Source organism: Athene cunicularia (genome assembly GCF_003259725.1).
Source record: "Athene cunicularia isolate RWA chromosome Z unlocalized genomic scaffold, athCun1 chrZ_part1, whole genome shotgun sequence".
Classification (NCBI taxonomy): Eukaryota; Metazoa; Chordata; class Aves; order Strigiformes; family Strigidae; genus Athene; species Athene cunicularia.
The window spans coordinates 20,060,276-20,077,125 of NW_020799142.1; the positions used below are offsets into that span (position 1 = coordinate 20,060,276).

General features: G+C 38.3%; 1 protein-coding gene across 1 annotated transcript; it reads right to left on the minus strand.

Annotated features, from left to right (window-relative positions):
- Positions 1 to 4,188: 4,188 nt before the first annotated feature.
- On the minus strand, positions 4,189 to 11,360 carry MRPS30 (mitochondrial ribosomal protein S30). Its single transcript, XM_026865804.1, has 6 exons — positions 11,316 to 11,360; positions 9,199 to 9,292; positions 8,801 to 8,946; positions 7,651 to 7,753; positions 6,975 to 7,151; positions 4,189 to 5,638 (listed from the first exon to the last, which is right to left on the minus strand). Exons 1-6 carry the CDS (start codon positions 11,358 to 11,360, stop codon positions 5,370 to 5,372), a joined length of 834 nt encoding a protein of 277 aa, XP_026721605.1. The 3' UTR covers positions 4,189 to 5,369.
- Between the last annotated feature and the right edge of the window lie 5,490 nt (positions 11,361 to 16,850).

Below are 16,850 nucleotides of genomic sequence, written 5' to 3' on the forward strand. Positions count from 1 at the left end.
TTACTTTCAAAACTATAAAATAATCTAAAAATGCAAATCCCTTGTGTAAACACAGTTATAACCATAAATCTTACTATCCTAACAAAGAGTCTGGCTCTTAATTCCATCTCAAATTTATCTTTAATCTTTTGTATAATTTCTCTAAGCAGTAGGCAGTACTACTCCCATGCTTTTCCCCTATCCTTCTTTGCTTTTCTTATCAACTTGAGAAGCTTTTCAAGGCAAGGTCTGTCTATGTGTTCCTACATGATTTCCCAGAATGTTATGTGGGCATATCTGCCCTATTAACGACAAAATACTTGACATCAGCTTCTTAACAGTAACTAGATTAGAGTGGGTCATTATTCACACAGGTAAAACACTACATACCTTCAGAAAGAATGGTGTCGTACCCTAGCAGTTGTCACTGGGAGGTTCAGGAGATGTTTGAATTTCATATCTGTACTTCAATACAGAATGAAGCACCTACATTCATCTCCAGACAACACAGACAGTCATCACTGCCTGCTGTTGGCTTCTGGAAGGGAGGAGACACTTGGGCATGCCAGAGGTCATAGGAAACATAAGAGGCAAATCTGCTTTCAGATAAACTTGGAGATACAATAATTCAATGGGTAGCCTTAACTGCATTCAGAGTGTCATTACTCTGCCAACAAAGGAAGATGTAATATAAGGGTCTTCTACTGAAGTCATTTGCAGCTGCGTATGAAGTAAAATTTGTCTATGCTGAATTAATGCACAAATACGGACGGCCACACTAAGACGAAAAGAGAGAAGGTCCAGGCCCAATGTCCACTATCTACCCAAATATCCACACATGGTTTCTTCCTACAGATTCACAGTGTCTCATCCACTCACTGACCACTAATTTATTTTCACAGAAACAGAGAGTGATTAAGCCACTTGAAGTCAACCCTTCACCTACACCTGGTCACCTACAGCAGGTTGCCAGGTCTGACTAGCCTGATTTTTAGTATCTCCAGGGATGGAAAGTCCACATCCTTCTCTGAGCAACCTGTCCCATTGATCAGTTGCAATTATAGTAAAAAAAAAAAAAAAAAAGTCTTAAGTACAATTTCCAGTTTTTCACTTTCTGAGTATTTCCTCTCACCTTTTGCCCTTTCACAGGACATCACTGAAATAGCCAAATCTTCTTCACTTTTTCCCATCAGGTATTTATACACACTGATAAGATGCCTCCTGAACCTTCTAATCAGTCTAAACAATTCCTGAACTTGAGTTTTAAAATTCCAACTCCTGATCACCTTCAGTTACCTAAAGAAATGTGCTGGTGCAGAAACTGAAACAAACAAAGAAACAAAAAGCCTTTACAGTCTGAAATTCAAGCTTGAAATTTAAACCTGCTCTGGGATTTCTGACAAAAACGTGCACATTTGCAGTGCAGACACTCTTGTGTTAGAAGCTACATCTTCCAACAGTGAAAACAATCCTATATTGTGTCCCCTGAGTGCACTGATAAAGTGTACTGAGTTGATTACAGTTTAAAGGAATGCTGAAAGCAAAAAAGAAGAAAAAAATGGAAGGAAGATTTCCTTTAAAGGAGACACATTGCCAATTATTCTTGCTATACAAGGAAAGAAACAAAAGAAATCAAGCATGACTTAGTAGGAATGAGGAAGGAATACAGAGAAGATGCTGTAGCAGATGCAGTTCAATAAATTGAACTTCAAACAGTTATTAGAAGACCAAGAAGAAATACTGAATGTTCACGCAAAGAATATTTCAGCTGAAGACAAAACCTTCCAATTATGCAGAAACCATGCACAATTTAAAAAAAAAAAAAAAAAAAAGACAGATTAAAATTAATTATTGCAGATAGTTACAGGTCAATACAGCTGAGCAGACACCATAAAGCTGCCTGTCCTGTCCGGAAGAATTATTTATCTTTCTAATAGCATAAGCTAGATAGCACTTAGTACTGCAGAGACATAAAAAAGCATGCCAAGATTCCTTTTACCTCTTTGCCTTCTTCACAGATTTTTTAAAAATGTTGTAAATAAATTCTTCATAGGGCACCTGTTACTGGTGGTAAATGGCCCACCCACGTCACCTTCAAAGATGAGGAAACAATTGTTTACCTCTGATCTTTGAACTCCAGCTTCAAGACCAAAGGGTTACTTAGCAGTCTGAATAGCATGGCAGACTTTAGACTGCCTTCCTTCATTCTGAATTAGATACAAATAATTCTTTGAATTCTAAACTCCTGCTCCTGTAGGATGCAGTGAGGTTCACAACTTCCTCTCTTAGCATCACAACGTGCATTAATAAATGTATTAGTAGTGTCTGTATGCTAACTCTTGAAATACTAGTCTATTTCTAGCACAGCCAAGTCTTCCATAAAACTTAGGTGGTTTTGTTGGTTTTTTTTCTGTGTATTTACCAAGTCATTCTTTTGTACTAGACCAGACTTTGTGCTAACTCAATGCAAACTTCACTAGTCTTCTACTCTGGTGCATTTTGGTTACACTGCTGGTTGTGGATGGCACATTTTAGCACGGGATGCACTAGAAAGCCACTTGCATTGCTTCCATCAGAGATATACCACCAGTACGTGGTCTCTACAAAACCAGTAGGCCAAGTTGTCAGTAGACTCCCTCACCAACAGCCGATTCCAACAGTTGCTCTTGCCTCAGGACCTGCCTCCCCCCCCTCCCCCGTGGAGCTCCAGAACAAGGAAACCATCTGCTTCTCAAATAAAAGGAGCAGGTGCCTTCTCCAATTACATAAAACCTGAGTACAGAACAGATACCACAAGACACAAGAGACTTCTGCAGAAACAAGCAGACATAAATATTGAAGCTACTCCTCCTGTCTGAAACAGATCTACCCCAACAACTTGGTGCAACACGACCCTTTATAGATATAAGAAACTTTCAGAGTATTCCCATCTTCTCCTTTCCACTTTAATTTTAGGAAAGACTGCTTAGCAGTTCCATTCCAAGTCACCACTTGCAGTCTCATAATCTGAATCAACAGTACAGTTAGAATTTCATAAATCAGTCACCCACTTGAAGGTGATACAAGTTTTAAGCAAAATAGAAAATACTTGCTTCATTATGTAAAAACAAATCTTAATTTTAGGTTCTGCCTTATGTTCCCTTGTGATATGTTCCAATAGGCCTAAACAGAAATTATTATAGGAAAAAGGATCCAAACTTGGAGATTTCCATCCTGTGTTCCTTTAATCACCTTTGGTTTGTTTAAACAGCAGACTCAACAAAATAGGATGCTGAGGAATGATGCTCCCATGAGACTTAAAGTAGAATCACGAGAAGTTTCTGCTGAACAAAGCTCAAGAATAGAAATGCTACAGCTTTTAAGCTTTCTACTTTTAAACATTTAGTAGGTATACAGTCTTTAAAGTTTTATTTTGACTTTATCATTGTAAGGCAGTATTAAATATCCTGAGCAGATGACTACACGATGAAAGATTACTGCACACATAATGCTGTCTCAGCTTTGCCAGTGACAAAAAAAAAGCAAAACAATGCCCATTACACTTTTTCCCCAGTAGAAGGTAAAACAGTGCCACCCACTGCTTTTCCAGAGTAACCCCTTGCTTTTGAGACAGCTGCAGAAAGCTGAAGTTGGTACTTTGCAATTACAAAATAGCCAGCTCATGCTGAGCCTTCTTCCCCTCATTCCAACACTGGGTTCTTCTACCAGGTAACACATTTACAGTGATAACTTCAGTCACTAGTAAAGCTGTGTAAAGGAAAAAAAAAAAAGTGCTTTGAACTTGCTCTACTACAGCTGAAGGCTGAGGATAAGACAAAAGCTGAATCACATGAGTGGTTTTTTACCCTGGGATGAGTTTTTTTGACTATGCATTTCAGCTTTCCACAGCCACTATTAAGCAATTCACAGGTTCAAGCTGATGGTAATATTATATTGCATCAACTTATCTTGAGGGTCAGAATACCATTTTTTTTCATATCCTTCTATTTATTTTGCATCATCCCTTTAACACACAAGAAAGCAAGTATCACTTTTCACCTAGGTCACAGACCATTCTCTAAAATCAACATGCCTGCCCAGCAGTTTATCTTCTGTTCCTACATAGAGAATTTGTTTAATCCAAGGATCAGCAGAGTAATACTCAAGCACTGTCAAGACAGAAAGATCGCTTAAGGACTTTTTACTTGTTAAAAAGAAACCGGTACTCATATGCACATTTTATTAATCTAGACTATACTCTGCTGGTGGAGATAGTGGCAACTATAGTTCATTCCAACATAGCACAGTACCTGTCAAGTAAGACTCTACAACTACTTCATCTTTCATTAGCAAAATTCTCTGTAAACCAGTTTACAACAGAAAGCACGACTTCCCATTGCTCAGGCTGAAGAATGTGCATACAAGTATTTCAACAAGCCACGTATGATTCAGTAGTCTCTTTAAAAACAAACTATTTGACCCTTAACAAGAACCCTAGAACATTCTACAAAGGTCAGTGTACAGAACTATGTAAAAATTCTAGGCATGTTTAATTACCTCAAAACCAGATACACTTTGTTGATTAAGTAAATATTGCTAAACAGTCCTTACATCTTGTACCTTATGAATCAGAGATCCTAGTCATGGTCTGGGCTCAGCTGTGATCTACTAAAAGCAGCCATAAGACATCCAACTATTAGCAAGGAAAACATCAAGTTGTCTACAACTGAAATCAAGGTCCCAAGCTAAAGGGAAAACTGTAGACTCAAAATGCATTTTAGAGGTCTCTCTGTGGTTCCTGAGGTGAGAGCTTAAAAATGGGTATGCATGTTCACAACAGACTCTTTGGAAGCATGTTTGTGTTTATACTGCTGCTTGATAGGTGTCTAAGAATTTGCCTTGCTATGTAATTAAACTTCCAACCATTCACTTTTACATCTTTTACTTTTCACTTTCTATTCTGAGCTCATTTTCTCTTTAGGAAGAGTAAGCATTTAAGACAACTAACTTACTTTCAGGCACAAAATCAGAAATTTTTCACTGGTCCCAAATATCAAGACAGCAGTTACCTAGCAACATAATCAGATGGTCATGTGAATTCATCCTTTACTGTGATAGTTCAACATAGAGCTGCAGATCTGCTAAAAGAAAGTATTCACATGACTTTGAATCCATGCAATACACTTCTAACAGTAAATACACAGAAGACATTAAGGTATTTAAACATTTATTTTTCACTGTACAGTATCATACATTTAAAATAAAGAAATAAGGCCCAAGTATCATAAAAGATATATATAGTGTTTGCTAGACACATACTTGACTAAGAACAAGGCATATTCTAGGCCATACTTCATGGAGTTACAATGAAGTTCAGGCACGTAAACAGGAATACTTTATTGTTTAATGATTTATACCTCTTTTGGCCTGTTTAACAGAAAACGAACCAACTGAAGCAGAACTTCATCATTAAAGCCTTTCACACTACCATCTTCCACAACATCATACAATGGCTTACTGTCTGTACCCCAACAGATATTCTTCCGAGGGTTATTTTTAATAGTTTCTGCAGTTAATGCTAAAGTATTTAGCTGGTAACAAAAGAAAGCAAAGTATTTTCCATCAGTCACTACTGCCTGCGATACAAAAGGACGGGTCACATCTGCTTCATTCCAGAATCCTACAAAATAAAGGAACAACACTAGTTATACAGAATTCGAAATTCCTATCAGCACACACATCTGAAATACCGAAAAATACTGGGAATTGCAGCAGTCACCTAGTAGGGAAAAAGTCCCATCTCCTTTAGCAACAGAAGCATTCTTCATACAAACTAACTAAAACACAACCACCAATTAAGGATATTTCCAAGGTCAGGGACACAGTGGTCTTTTTGTATTTTGTACACAGTTCCCTATCACTGACTGATAAAAAGCCCATGCTAATCAGCCAACTGACTAAGTTACTAGTGCAACTAAGTCCTACAAGTGATCTGAAGGGAAATGCCTTTCAACTATTCCACGCTTCTCACAGGGTAGTGAACATTTGTTTCATGACAGAAGCATGCATATCTATGTTATGAGCATAATTGACTATAGTAACCAGTCAGACAATACCAAGAACACTACGTCAATAAGTATTAATGCTTCAAACCCCCACTGCACATCGTCCTTTTAAAATAATTTTCTTTACATAGTTATGTGTGTACACAGCATACACTAATATCCTTAGAGGATATTTGGTATTATGTGTAACAAACACCCCTAAAAACTGTTACAGAACAAAGAGAAAGCTTTTGAATCATGCTGTCTTTATAACTCATAATGTGCTTACAACTGTAACAAGATTTGAAGCCAAGACTTAATTGACTTCAGTGTTTCATGTCCACAAAAAAAGTCACACTTTCTAATATGCCATTATATTAAAAAATTGATGCAGAGCCAGCTATATACATCACAGTCAAAGGATTTTCTTCCATGTGTTTTTTCACAAGTGAAAACTACAAACCAGCAGGTATCTTCCAGTAACACTAGATAAATTATATTTACATGAATAAGCAAAAGACTGACCTGGTCAGTCTTAATCAAACATAGACATAAAATCCTAACATAAGGCTACTGACATTTTTCTTTCACTGACTGTAGTTTCCTACAATTGACATTTCTGAAACAAGGGGCTAAGCAACATAATTGTTTTGCAAATAACAAACTGCTTGATATTTACCACCATTCCCCGCAACCAGTGTGGAGTGAGCAAGTGAATGCAGGACTGAGGGGGTTGCACAGGTTTAGTGTTACATGTGACAAAAATATTTTTCTGTGTAATTAATTCTCTTGGAGTAGAAGTACTCAAAGAAAGTCTTAACTAACCCCCTGGTATAAGGTCTGCTTCATTCATTGGTTGAATTAAATTTTCAAATATCTACTTGAAGGATGGTCTTCTTATGAGAAAAAGGTTTTGGGGGAGAAAATATTAGAGAATTTCACAGTAGGCATTCATCAAGCTGACTTTCTCACCTTGATACATTGCTTGTGCTGCTGTCCAGGCAAACAGACTTGCAATACCATTAGCTCGATAAAGAACTTCAATCTGATCCTCAAGGTGTGCTTTTACAAACCTCTCCCGTTTTAGTTTATCAGGAATAAGATGAAACTGGGTGTGTCCGTAACAGCATGGATCTGCTACCTTTGATCCTGTGTTCCCCAAAAAGAAAAAAATTAAAGAGTCAGAAAATGCTCTTTATTATGCATACAAATACATTCTATCAGACTCCAAACAACAGAAGTTTAGAACCTCTGCTGCAGATCTATATAAATGTGGAGACACTTCCATTTCTGGATGAGACTGGAGGGCTCGCCCAGCTCCAAAAAGCAAGAGTTCACATACTAAAATGTCTCTGAGGAGATGTAAGAAATTTTAAAGCCAGTTTTCTGCCGATTTTCAATTCAACCCAACTCCTTCAAGCAAATCTTGACAGAGACTACCATATGCACAGGAGGATGCTTGTCCCCATTGCCTAACTGACATGAAATCTCAAGAGATTTAAATACCATATTTACATAATATAGTTATATATAAAAATACACAATTTGTTTTTCTTTTGATGGGAGGTAAAAGGTTGAGGTGGTAGTGTTTAGTTTGGGTTTTTTCCACAAAAAACCTAGTTAACATTCCATGACTAGAAACTCTTACCTATAAATACCTTGTTTTCATACTGCTTTTTGAACAATGGCAGTTTGGATGGTTTGTGATTAATAACGGGAACATCTCCAAGATCTGACTCCAGTGGGACAATCTTGAAAGAAGGAGAAGGAAAAGACATAAGTCATGTTTCTGACATCAGGCCTCACATAATATGCCACTTTCTGTCAGGTAGCAGAAGGTTTAAGTCTTGCTTACATACGCCATGTATATAACTTAAATTAATCTTTTACAGCAGAACTTCTTGTCTTGTGATGAGTGCTAGCTAGTACACACATACTGATGTCTTAATTTTCATTACAAAAACATTGTGTGAAATGGTACTAACAAAGCTGCCAATTGGTACTATCTTCAAAACGAGAATCCACTTCTGTAGAAGAGGCGCAAAAACAGTTCTAGCAGCGGTGAATAAAGTAACTTGAACGAACAGAGTGAGTTTACAAGTATTCAGTGTTTTGCACTAAATAACATTTTAAATTGTCAAAACAGTTCTTCCAAAATGCAAAGGATTGTAACATCTGACAGTACTAACCTAAGCAAATTGTACAATTAAGTTAGCCAGAAAAGTTCAACATTTACAGAAACTGAAGTAGTCTTCTGTTTGTGGTAGAAACTGGGCAACAGAGACCTTCAAATGCTACACAATTACCAGCGTATAAGCATAAAAGGAAAAGATTAGAATACTGATTCAGCTTCCAGAAAAGCCAGCATTCAAAGGAATCAACTGTTAGGCAATACTAATAGGTAACAGTGCTCACATTCTGATTATACATGCTCTCTCTTACTCCACTCTTTTTTTCTCCATTTCTCCCACTTTATTCTCCTGCACTGAGGAATGTTCCACACCGTATTTCTTATAGTTGCCTCCACTTACAAGTTAAAACCTTTATTTAATTAAATGTAACAACATACAGTTTCTCTAAACACGAAGATGACAAAGGTTAAATTCAGAAGACTGTCTCAATATCTACAAAGCAGTTACCACAAGGCAGTGAAGGCATGAAGACTTGAAAAATGCACAAATATGCTACATGCCTGATTAACCAGGTCCTCCATATACTACCTATGGCATGGTTTCAGTGGCTGTCAGAAACGTAATTGAAAACGCATGCAATTAACTTGCTGATGAACATATCCACACCTCTGGAAGTTGCTTTGGTACGCGGATCTGGAGGTGCGGTTTATCATCTATCTGAAATCGCACAGGATCGACTCTACCCTTTCGATGCCCATGAACAACAATTTCCTCACCATGGTGCCAGTAATAGTTAACTTCAGGTTTTAGATCTGAAACAAAACAGAGGAATTGAGAGAAACAGAGATCTGCATTTTAAAACCCTCACAATTCTTGTTCTGCATCTGCTGTAAAATAGAAAAATCAAAATCCACTCGCAACATGTGGGACATTGGAGACAAGATGAACTACCAGTGGTGGTCTGAATAACTCAGCTACACCAGCGACACTCCTGTCGGCTGCACTGACCGGCCCCACCGCCCAAGGGCTCCCACTCCCCTCTCCCTCTCACCCCCTCCCCGTACCAAGGGAGGAGGCTGCCAGCAGCGGGTTGCGACCGGACAGGAAAGCGAAAAAAAAAAAAAAAAAAAAAAAAGAACACTTTTCTGTACAGAACCCCTATTAAAGGCAAAGGATTTTGTACAAACCACGAACTGTAGCAGAAATACAAGACAATTTATTGACAAAACGTGGAAATTGGAGCATGCATGCATGGCTCAGCCTGGGGCATGAGGAGTGCAAGTCAGCCTGACTGCATAAATCCTTGCTGCTCTGATCTCTTGTAGGAAAGACTTGTATTTACAGGATAGTGGGTACCCATAGCTCTGAGTGTAAGATGACAGCAGCTTGTCAGAAACTGCAAAGCCTATGAAGCTGTCTTTCATAAAGGAATTCAGCTCTGCTAAAATACATCTGTAAGCCTGTTTTTCCCTTGATTGATAACAGACACTGGCCAGATGTGTCCAAGGTAAAGATACTGAATCTCTTCCATTGTGATCACAGCCAGACATGTCACAAACTTACACAAACTGTTACAAAAAATCACCATTACTGTTCTTGGGCATTTTGCTGCTGCACCTCCTGTTTCAAAACTTGTTCTATTTGGTGGTTTGAAATATTCTTATTTTGTGCTTAAATGTATTCATGATCAATTTATACCTTCTTGTCATTGTGCCAAAATTTTTCTTTAGTTTAATTAACTTTTTTCCCTCTCCAGCCTTTGCCTTCTAAAATATTGATGTACAACAGTCATATCACCTCTCAATCCTCATTGACAGAGACTAAACTAGTTCTCACACAGATAGGTCTCCATTTCCCTGATCATCTTAACATCTTTCTTGCATTTCCTCCAGTTTTGCATTTTTCTCAGGGATATGTGACCAGACTGTACGCATTATTTCATACAAAGGATTGTATTACCTACACCAGGATTACTGACATTTTAACACTCTTAAAAACATTTTTTATTATGTTGTCAAAACAGAATTGCCTGCTTTGCAGCCATACAACACAATGAACAACTTTTGCGTAGGATATTTTAAACCCTCAAGAAACTCAATACAGAAACTGAATATAAGTGATGAAGTAAGTTTAAAGGACCATTTTATTCTCCCTACATTATGCAAAGGCTTATAGGTTTCTTACGCTCTGGTATTGACTATAATATTAGATAAGAGATGTCAGGAACTAGTGCTATGCTTTAACCTACACTTAAAATTCTTGAACTACCTATTGATGTTCTGGTCACAGGTCAATTTTATTTGCTTGGTGTGCATTGTAGCATCATTCATCTTGATGCAGGAGCCACAAGGGCTTGGATAAAAGGGCCCAATGGACAGCCTGGTTAAAAGTACCGGCATGCTTTTCTGACAGCTATGTCATTAGCTTTTAATAAAAATATATTATCCAACCATAGTTCTCACAGTTCAAAAAAGCAAACCAACAGTTCTAAAAAGACCTGTTTTCCTTCTTTACTGAGATAATCCACAATATCCCAACTATCCTAAGTCTATAAAGCCAGAGCATCTTTACTTTGGTTAAATGAATGCTTAAAAAGAGCCTGGATTAGAAAAATCATACCGTGCCTAACATGTTCAATGCAAATGCTAAAGCAAATGCCATAGCCTCAAAATAAATCTCTAGAATTGAACTAGAAAAAAACCCTTGCATCTCAGTTCCAGTGTGAATGTCATCGAGGAGAGTTAGTTTGAAGCCCAAAAGTACTTCAGAAACTAGTGCAGTTCAACTTATGAACCTACTCTATGGGGAGGAATGACATAGAAGTTATTATGTTTCTGAAACTCAGAAATAAGAGTAAATATATTAAATGTACTCAGAGATGAGATTGCATAGACATTAATTACCATGAAGGCTCAGTATCCCCTATATGCAAGTGCAGAAGCTGCTTAAGTGCACACACTTCTTCAGTAGCCTTCACTGGAAGTGCAGAAGCCCAAACAGGATCATAGGTATTGCATAATGGAGGCCTATCTTATCCAAGGCCCAGCTGGGGGTGTGAGGTGTGAGTCTGCTTCCCCTGGCCAGGGAGAGGTTGCTGTATGTCCCATGGGAGTCACTGCAAGATCTCCAGCCACTGCAAAAGGATTCAGCCCTCAGAGCTGCTGAACCATCTCTTCCATACCTGTGCCATGGTGCTGGCACTGTATATCTTCTCAGTGATCTGCATCTTATTTTAGAAGACAGAAAAAGGACATAACAGTGAGATTAAAGCCCTTCAAATTAAGAAACCTCTAGGAGCCACAAACTAGAGATGGGTTTTGTTGTAGGCTTAGTAACAAAAGATACAGCAGTTTGATTCTATAGTAGTGATGGCAGACCCCTGGCACATCTGAGGACATGCTAAGGATTGATGATGTCCTGTTCCAGTTCTCTTAGAAAGTTAGTCCAAAGGTACACAAGAAAACAGCTTAGAAGTCAGTTCTGGAAAGTTCATAGTCTCTAGAGCTGTTGAAAAACAAAGTTACTAATCTGTATCAGGTATTCCTCTTGTAATAGTATCTCAATATCTTGGAGAAAAACTTAAGCTCCATTGTATGAAACATCATGTCCTACACCTGCATAATAAATAAAGTGGTTCTTTTTGTCATGTACTTCTCAGTTTGTAAAGTTGTAGAAAGGACCAACACTCTACTCTTAGGTTAATGTCACAAGACAGATAACATGCCTTTCAATTTATTCTAACCAGTTCAGATTTATTTTAAAATTTCTTCAGAAGCTGCAGAATCAGCCAATGTCTCTCTTAATCTGGGTACAGATTTTGAATAGGGCATATTCTTCTTGGTGCTCATCTTGGAGGATGAGAACCAGACTTCAACTGAACAGGAATATGTCCAGTTTTAACCAGTTAAGGTTTAATTTCCTGCCTAGCCACATGTTTTGTTTGTGACTTAGGGCTAGGTCCACAAAAGAGCTTTAGTGAGGACTCTGCTTCGTGCTCTCATGCCTACCTAAAGTCTTACTAATAGTGGAACCCACCTTTTTATTGCTAAAGTTGATAGACTAACCCAAAAAGTATGGTGTATTTCAAAACTGGAAGGAATAGATCTCCCAAATCTTTTCACCCTCTTATTAGACCAGTTCTCTTTAGAAGACATTTTAAAAATTTAAAAGTTCATTATTTTTCAGATCAAGCACGGTATTGAATATTCTTTGGAGAAAAAGACAGTGTCATATTCATACTTACAATGTCTCTCTCAGACTGACTCAATGGCTAGAGAGAGTGTCAGCTTCTTCCCACCTGATTCAGATGAGATTTTTATGTTTAGAGATTTTTTGATTTATATACAATCTACAGCACTTGTCAGCTTAGGTAGCATCAGCAGAACTGTATGCTCCATGTAAATTTCTGCATACTGCAATAAACACAACTTTAACTGTTGAAAAGATGGTCATTATTTTTGATTTATGTCTTTAGCTCATTGTAAAACATTATATGTTACAACAACAGTTGTCAGATGATCATTTAAAGCAACTCATAGCATAGATACATGCAGTAGGGAAAACCCATTATCATCTTTACTAATTGAGATCTGTGGACAAAAACATGTTTCTTATAGGATTTCCAGATATCTTTATATCAGTGTAAAATGCTTATGACAGGCTGGATTATGCATCCTTCAAAATTAAAGTGCTTCTAGAACTACATAGCATTCCAAACAGCACCAGTTAGAATTAAGTTTGAATTATTTTCAACTGCTATTTTAACGCAGTTTCTCAGACAAATTCCTTTTTGGCTAAAATTGCCTGTGTTTGTCTATAGACCAAAGATCACACCCTCCCCACCACGACCCCCTGCCCCATTTAAAGAAAAATCAAAGCACCTTTGTTACGGGACTATGGGAATGGGGGGAAATTGTGTTTCAGACCAAAGATTCCCTTTAATTAGGAAAAAATGTTAAAAGAATTACCTTCAAAGTTGGACCACTTTGTACTTCTTATGTGAGAGCTGGGAGTACAGATTAATTTAATGAAAACCTCTCACATAATTTTAAAAAAGGAGCCTTCCAACGGGAAATTCAAAAGAGGCATAGCCACATTCTTCCTTCTGTGGCTTTAGATACCATTATAGCAGGGCAGCTGAGAATGGTGATGACATTTAAGACCACTCTGGCTTGATACTGCTGTAAAGATAAAAGCTTGTTTTGAAGACATGTTTTGACAAAGCTTAGTGTCACTGCATCATGCCCATTAGGTAAGAAAGTCAGAAATCCTTTGGGAAAACTAGATGTCTTAGTTTTTATATAGTATTTCAGTGCTAGTGTAGCAACTATGAAAGAATATCTCTCATAATCCCCGTGCATTTTGGGTAATATCTAACTAGTGGATATCCCATATGTGCCATTTCAGGCCATTGCATTCAATATTCCTAAGGTCTGTTTTGTATGTGCAGAAAATCCAGCTAATTTTGACCCCTAGTCCTTGGGATAACTGAGTGCTTAATAAAAGCTCTGGATTGGGAAATCAGTGAGTAAACTGAAAGAAACAGAAGTTGTTTGATTGGAGGAAATAATATACCGTCATTTTGAAAGGCAGATAGAGCTATTTGGATTCTGATGTGATTTCTAAGTGATGATTCAAAATTTGCAGTAAGAAAGAGACTTTGTCATTCTCACAATTGCAATGTTCAGCTGATGAAAGTGTACACTTTTATGAGAAAATTTGTGGAGTCAGCGACAGCATTCCAAAGATCACTCAAAGGGAAGACTGCTGAGTAGACTTGGCTCAGTATGAAGATGAAGGACTGGATGAGGAACACAAGTGTTGCAGAATAAAGCTAATGTATAGAAATACTTTATTATATGGTATTATTGAGATGCCAATTGTTTATGTTTGCTCTTAAAAGGTGTTATGAAGGTGGAATTTGAGGAACAATAGGCATTCCACTTGCATTCTCTTTTCTTCTGGTATCGAGGACACCAGACTTTTTTATGTGGTTTAAATGGAAAATTGGAAACCTAACTTCAAGTCCGATAATTAACCCATAGGCTTCTTTTGGCAAATGAGGGCTGGTGATCAAGTATTTCTCTGCTACTTTAAAAACACCCAGTCCACACATTTACTAAATCTGAGTAGCATGAGCTCTGATTTACCAAGTTAGACGCTTATTTTAGTCAGCCAAAATATATTTCTCACTCTCAAAAAGTGAAAAGTGTGAGTACGAAAAAAAACAGACATTCCGATACCCATCAAAACCTAAAGAAAACTACCTCCACAGACTCTAGTATATCCTCTATATTTCTCCAGCTTCACAAGTGAGCTGCTTCTCACCAGCAGGCAAAAATGTAGGCCTTGTATTGTATCCTGAAACTTCATTCCAGGCTATTACAAGCCTAAGGAAGTTGTGGATCTGAAGGATACAGTGTGCTAAATGAAGAGTATCCTGCCATCTGCATTGTATACCATTTCTGCCATCCTGAGAAGTACTTACAGAAGATAGCACAGCGTCGAAGGCATGGGGCTGCTCTTTGCAGACATTTAGCTGGTGTGGCATTGGGAAGTGTGCTGCTGCACTTGACATGGTAAATTCACACCCTGAACTTACTACTTCAAACCCAAGACTGTACAAAGAGAGAATTTCTGGACTGAGTATGATCATTCATTAGTCTGAATAGTTTGAGGCTTTAGAGCAGTATAGATGGTAATACAAAAAAAATTGCATCTTCTTCTAAACAGTAGAAGAGCCTTCATTGCTTAGATTCTCAAGTGCTAACCATGAAAAGTACTTAGACTGTCTTCCCTAACTGTGCAAAATTTTGGTATATAAAAGTCAGCTGATATTTATCCTTGGTGATTAAGTCTAGAGGATGACTGTAAGATAAATACATGACCTGACTAATGACTCACAACTGACTCACAGTCAAGTGATTGCTGAGATTGTATTTCTAAAAAGAAAAATAAGTACATATAATTACAGATATTTTTTTCTTTCTACATATCCTTAGAATGCTGATTCACTGATTTCTGAAATGACATCCTTTTAACATCACAGAAGCAGTCAGACTGAAGGAGACCTCCAGAGGACACCAGTCCAACCTCCTACTCAAGGCAGGACCAGTTAGATCAGGTTGCTCAGCACTGTGCCCAACCAAGGTTTAAATACCTCCAGGGATGTAGATTCCAGTGTTTCTGTGCGTCCCTGTTCCAGTGCTTGACCATCCTCATGGTAAAAACATATTTTTGTATATCATGTCAAAATTTCCCAAGTTCCATCTTGGGCCAGCCACCTCTCAGCCTTTTACCATGCTCCTCCTTAAAAAGTCTGTCTTCTCTAAGCTCTCCCATTAGGTACTGGGAGACAGCAATTAGATCTTGCCTGAACTTTCGCTTCTTCAAGCTGAAGAAGTCCTGGTCCCTCAGCCTCTCCTCACAGGGCAAGTGGTCCAGCCACTGAACATCCCTCCACAATCACCCTCCACTAAATTCAGTTTGTCAATATCCTTCTTTTTCTAAGGAGTCCAAAACTGGACACAGTACTCCAGATTCAGTCTCACAAATGCCAAATAAAAGGAAAGAATTACCTCTCTCAGCTTGGGGGCTGCCCTCCTGTTCGTACAGCCTGGGATACTGGTGACTTTTGCTGGGTGTTAGGGCACACTGTGGCTCATGCTGAATTTGTTGTACATCAAGACCCTCAGCACATTTTCTGCAAAGCTGTTCTACAACTCATTGGTCCTCTGCCTATACAGATATATGGGGGTTATTCTGTCCAAAATCTTTTCATTTGTCTTTGTTTGGCTTCAGGAGGTTTCTGTCAGCCCGTGTCTCCAGCCTCTCTAGTTGCAATTGCCTCAGTACAGTCATAGCCATAAAATTGCATGGACAACAAAACGTGCTATACTACATATCCCATATAATACCGAATCTACTTGGGAACCTGGTACTGGGCCAGCTAAAGGTGAAGACAAAGGAGGAGGGAGTCAGTGAATGCTGAAAATTTTTAGAAATTATCTTTGTTGCATTTTCAAGCTGCATCACAAACATAATAAACACTTACCACTGTTGTGTTTGGAGAGCATCTCACGTTAGAGTAACTGACTACATCTCTACTAGTAAAGCAGCTGGCATGGAACAGCCTACCTCTATACTATGAACTTGTCTTTTTTCTCAAACCAAGGGGCCCATACACACAGCATATTGGGAATGTCCCCTGCCCATGACCAGCAACTACCAGGGAGCATCCAGCTGATCCAGATTGTGGCCTGCTCCAGCAGGTAAATATTTCATATATTTGGGCTCTAGCACTAAAAAAAAGCCCTAGTGCTGGCTGATTTTCTGTTATAGATATTACTTCGATTTTTCTACATACTCCAATTTTTTATCTTTGTAATGGTTTAAGCCCTGCCGGGACCAGAGAGCACGTTGCTGTTGCCCCTCCCACACCTGCAGCCTGTTGGGCTGGAAGTGAGGCACAAACCTGGGTTAAAATAAGAAGAAATTAAATACAACAGTGTGATAAACAATCTGAACAACAACAGTGGCAATGATACCAACAATAAACAGCAATAACAGTGAACAAGACAAATGATATACAGAGAAATACCGCAAAATGGTCAGGGAACAAAACCGACATGTGGGGCCCCGACACCAAAAAGCCAAAGAGAAAGTAAAATCAAAGTTTCCCGCCCCTGAACCTGACATCAGCATGGTATGAATAACC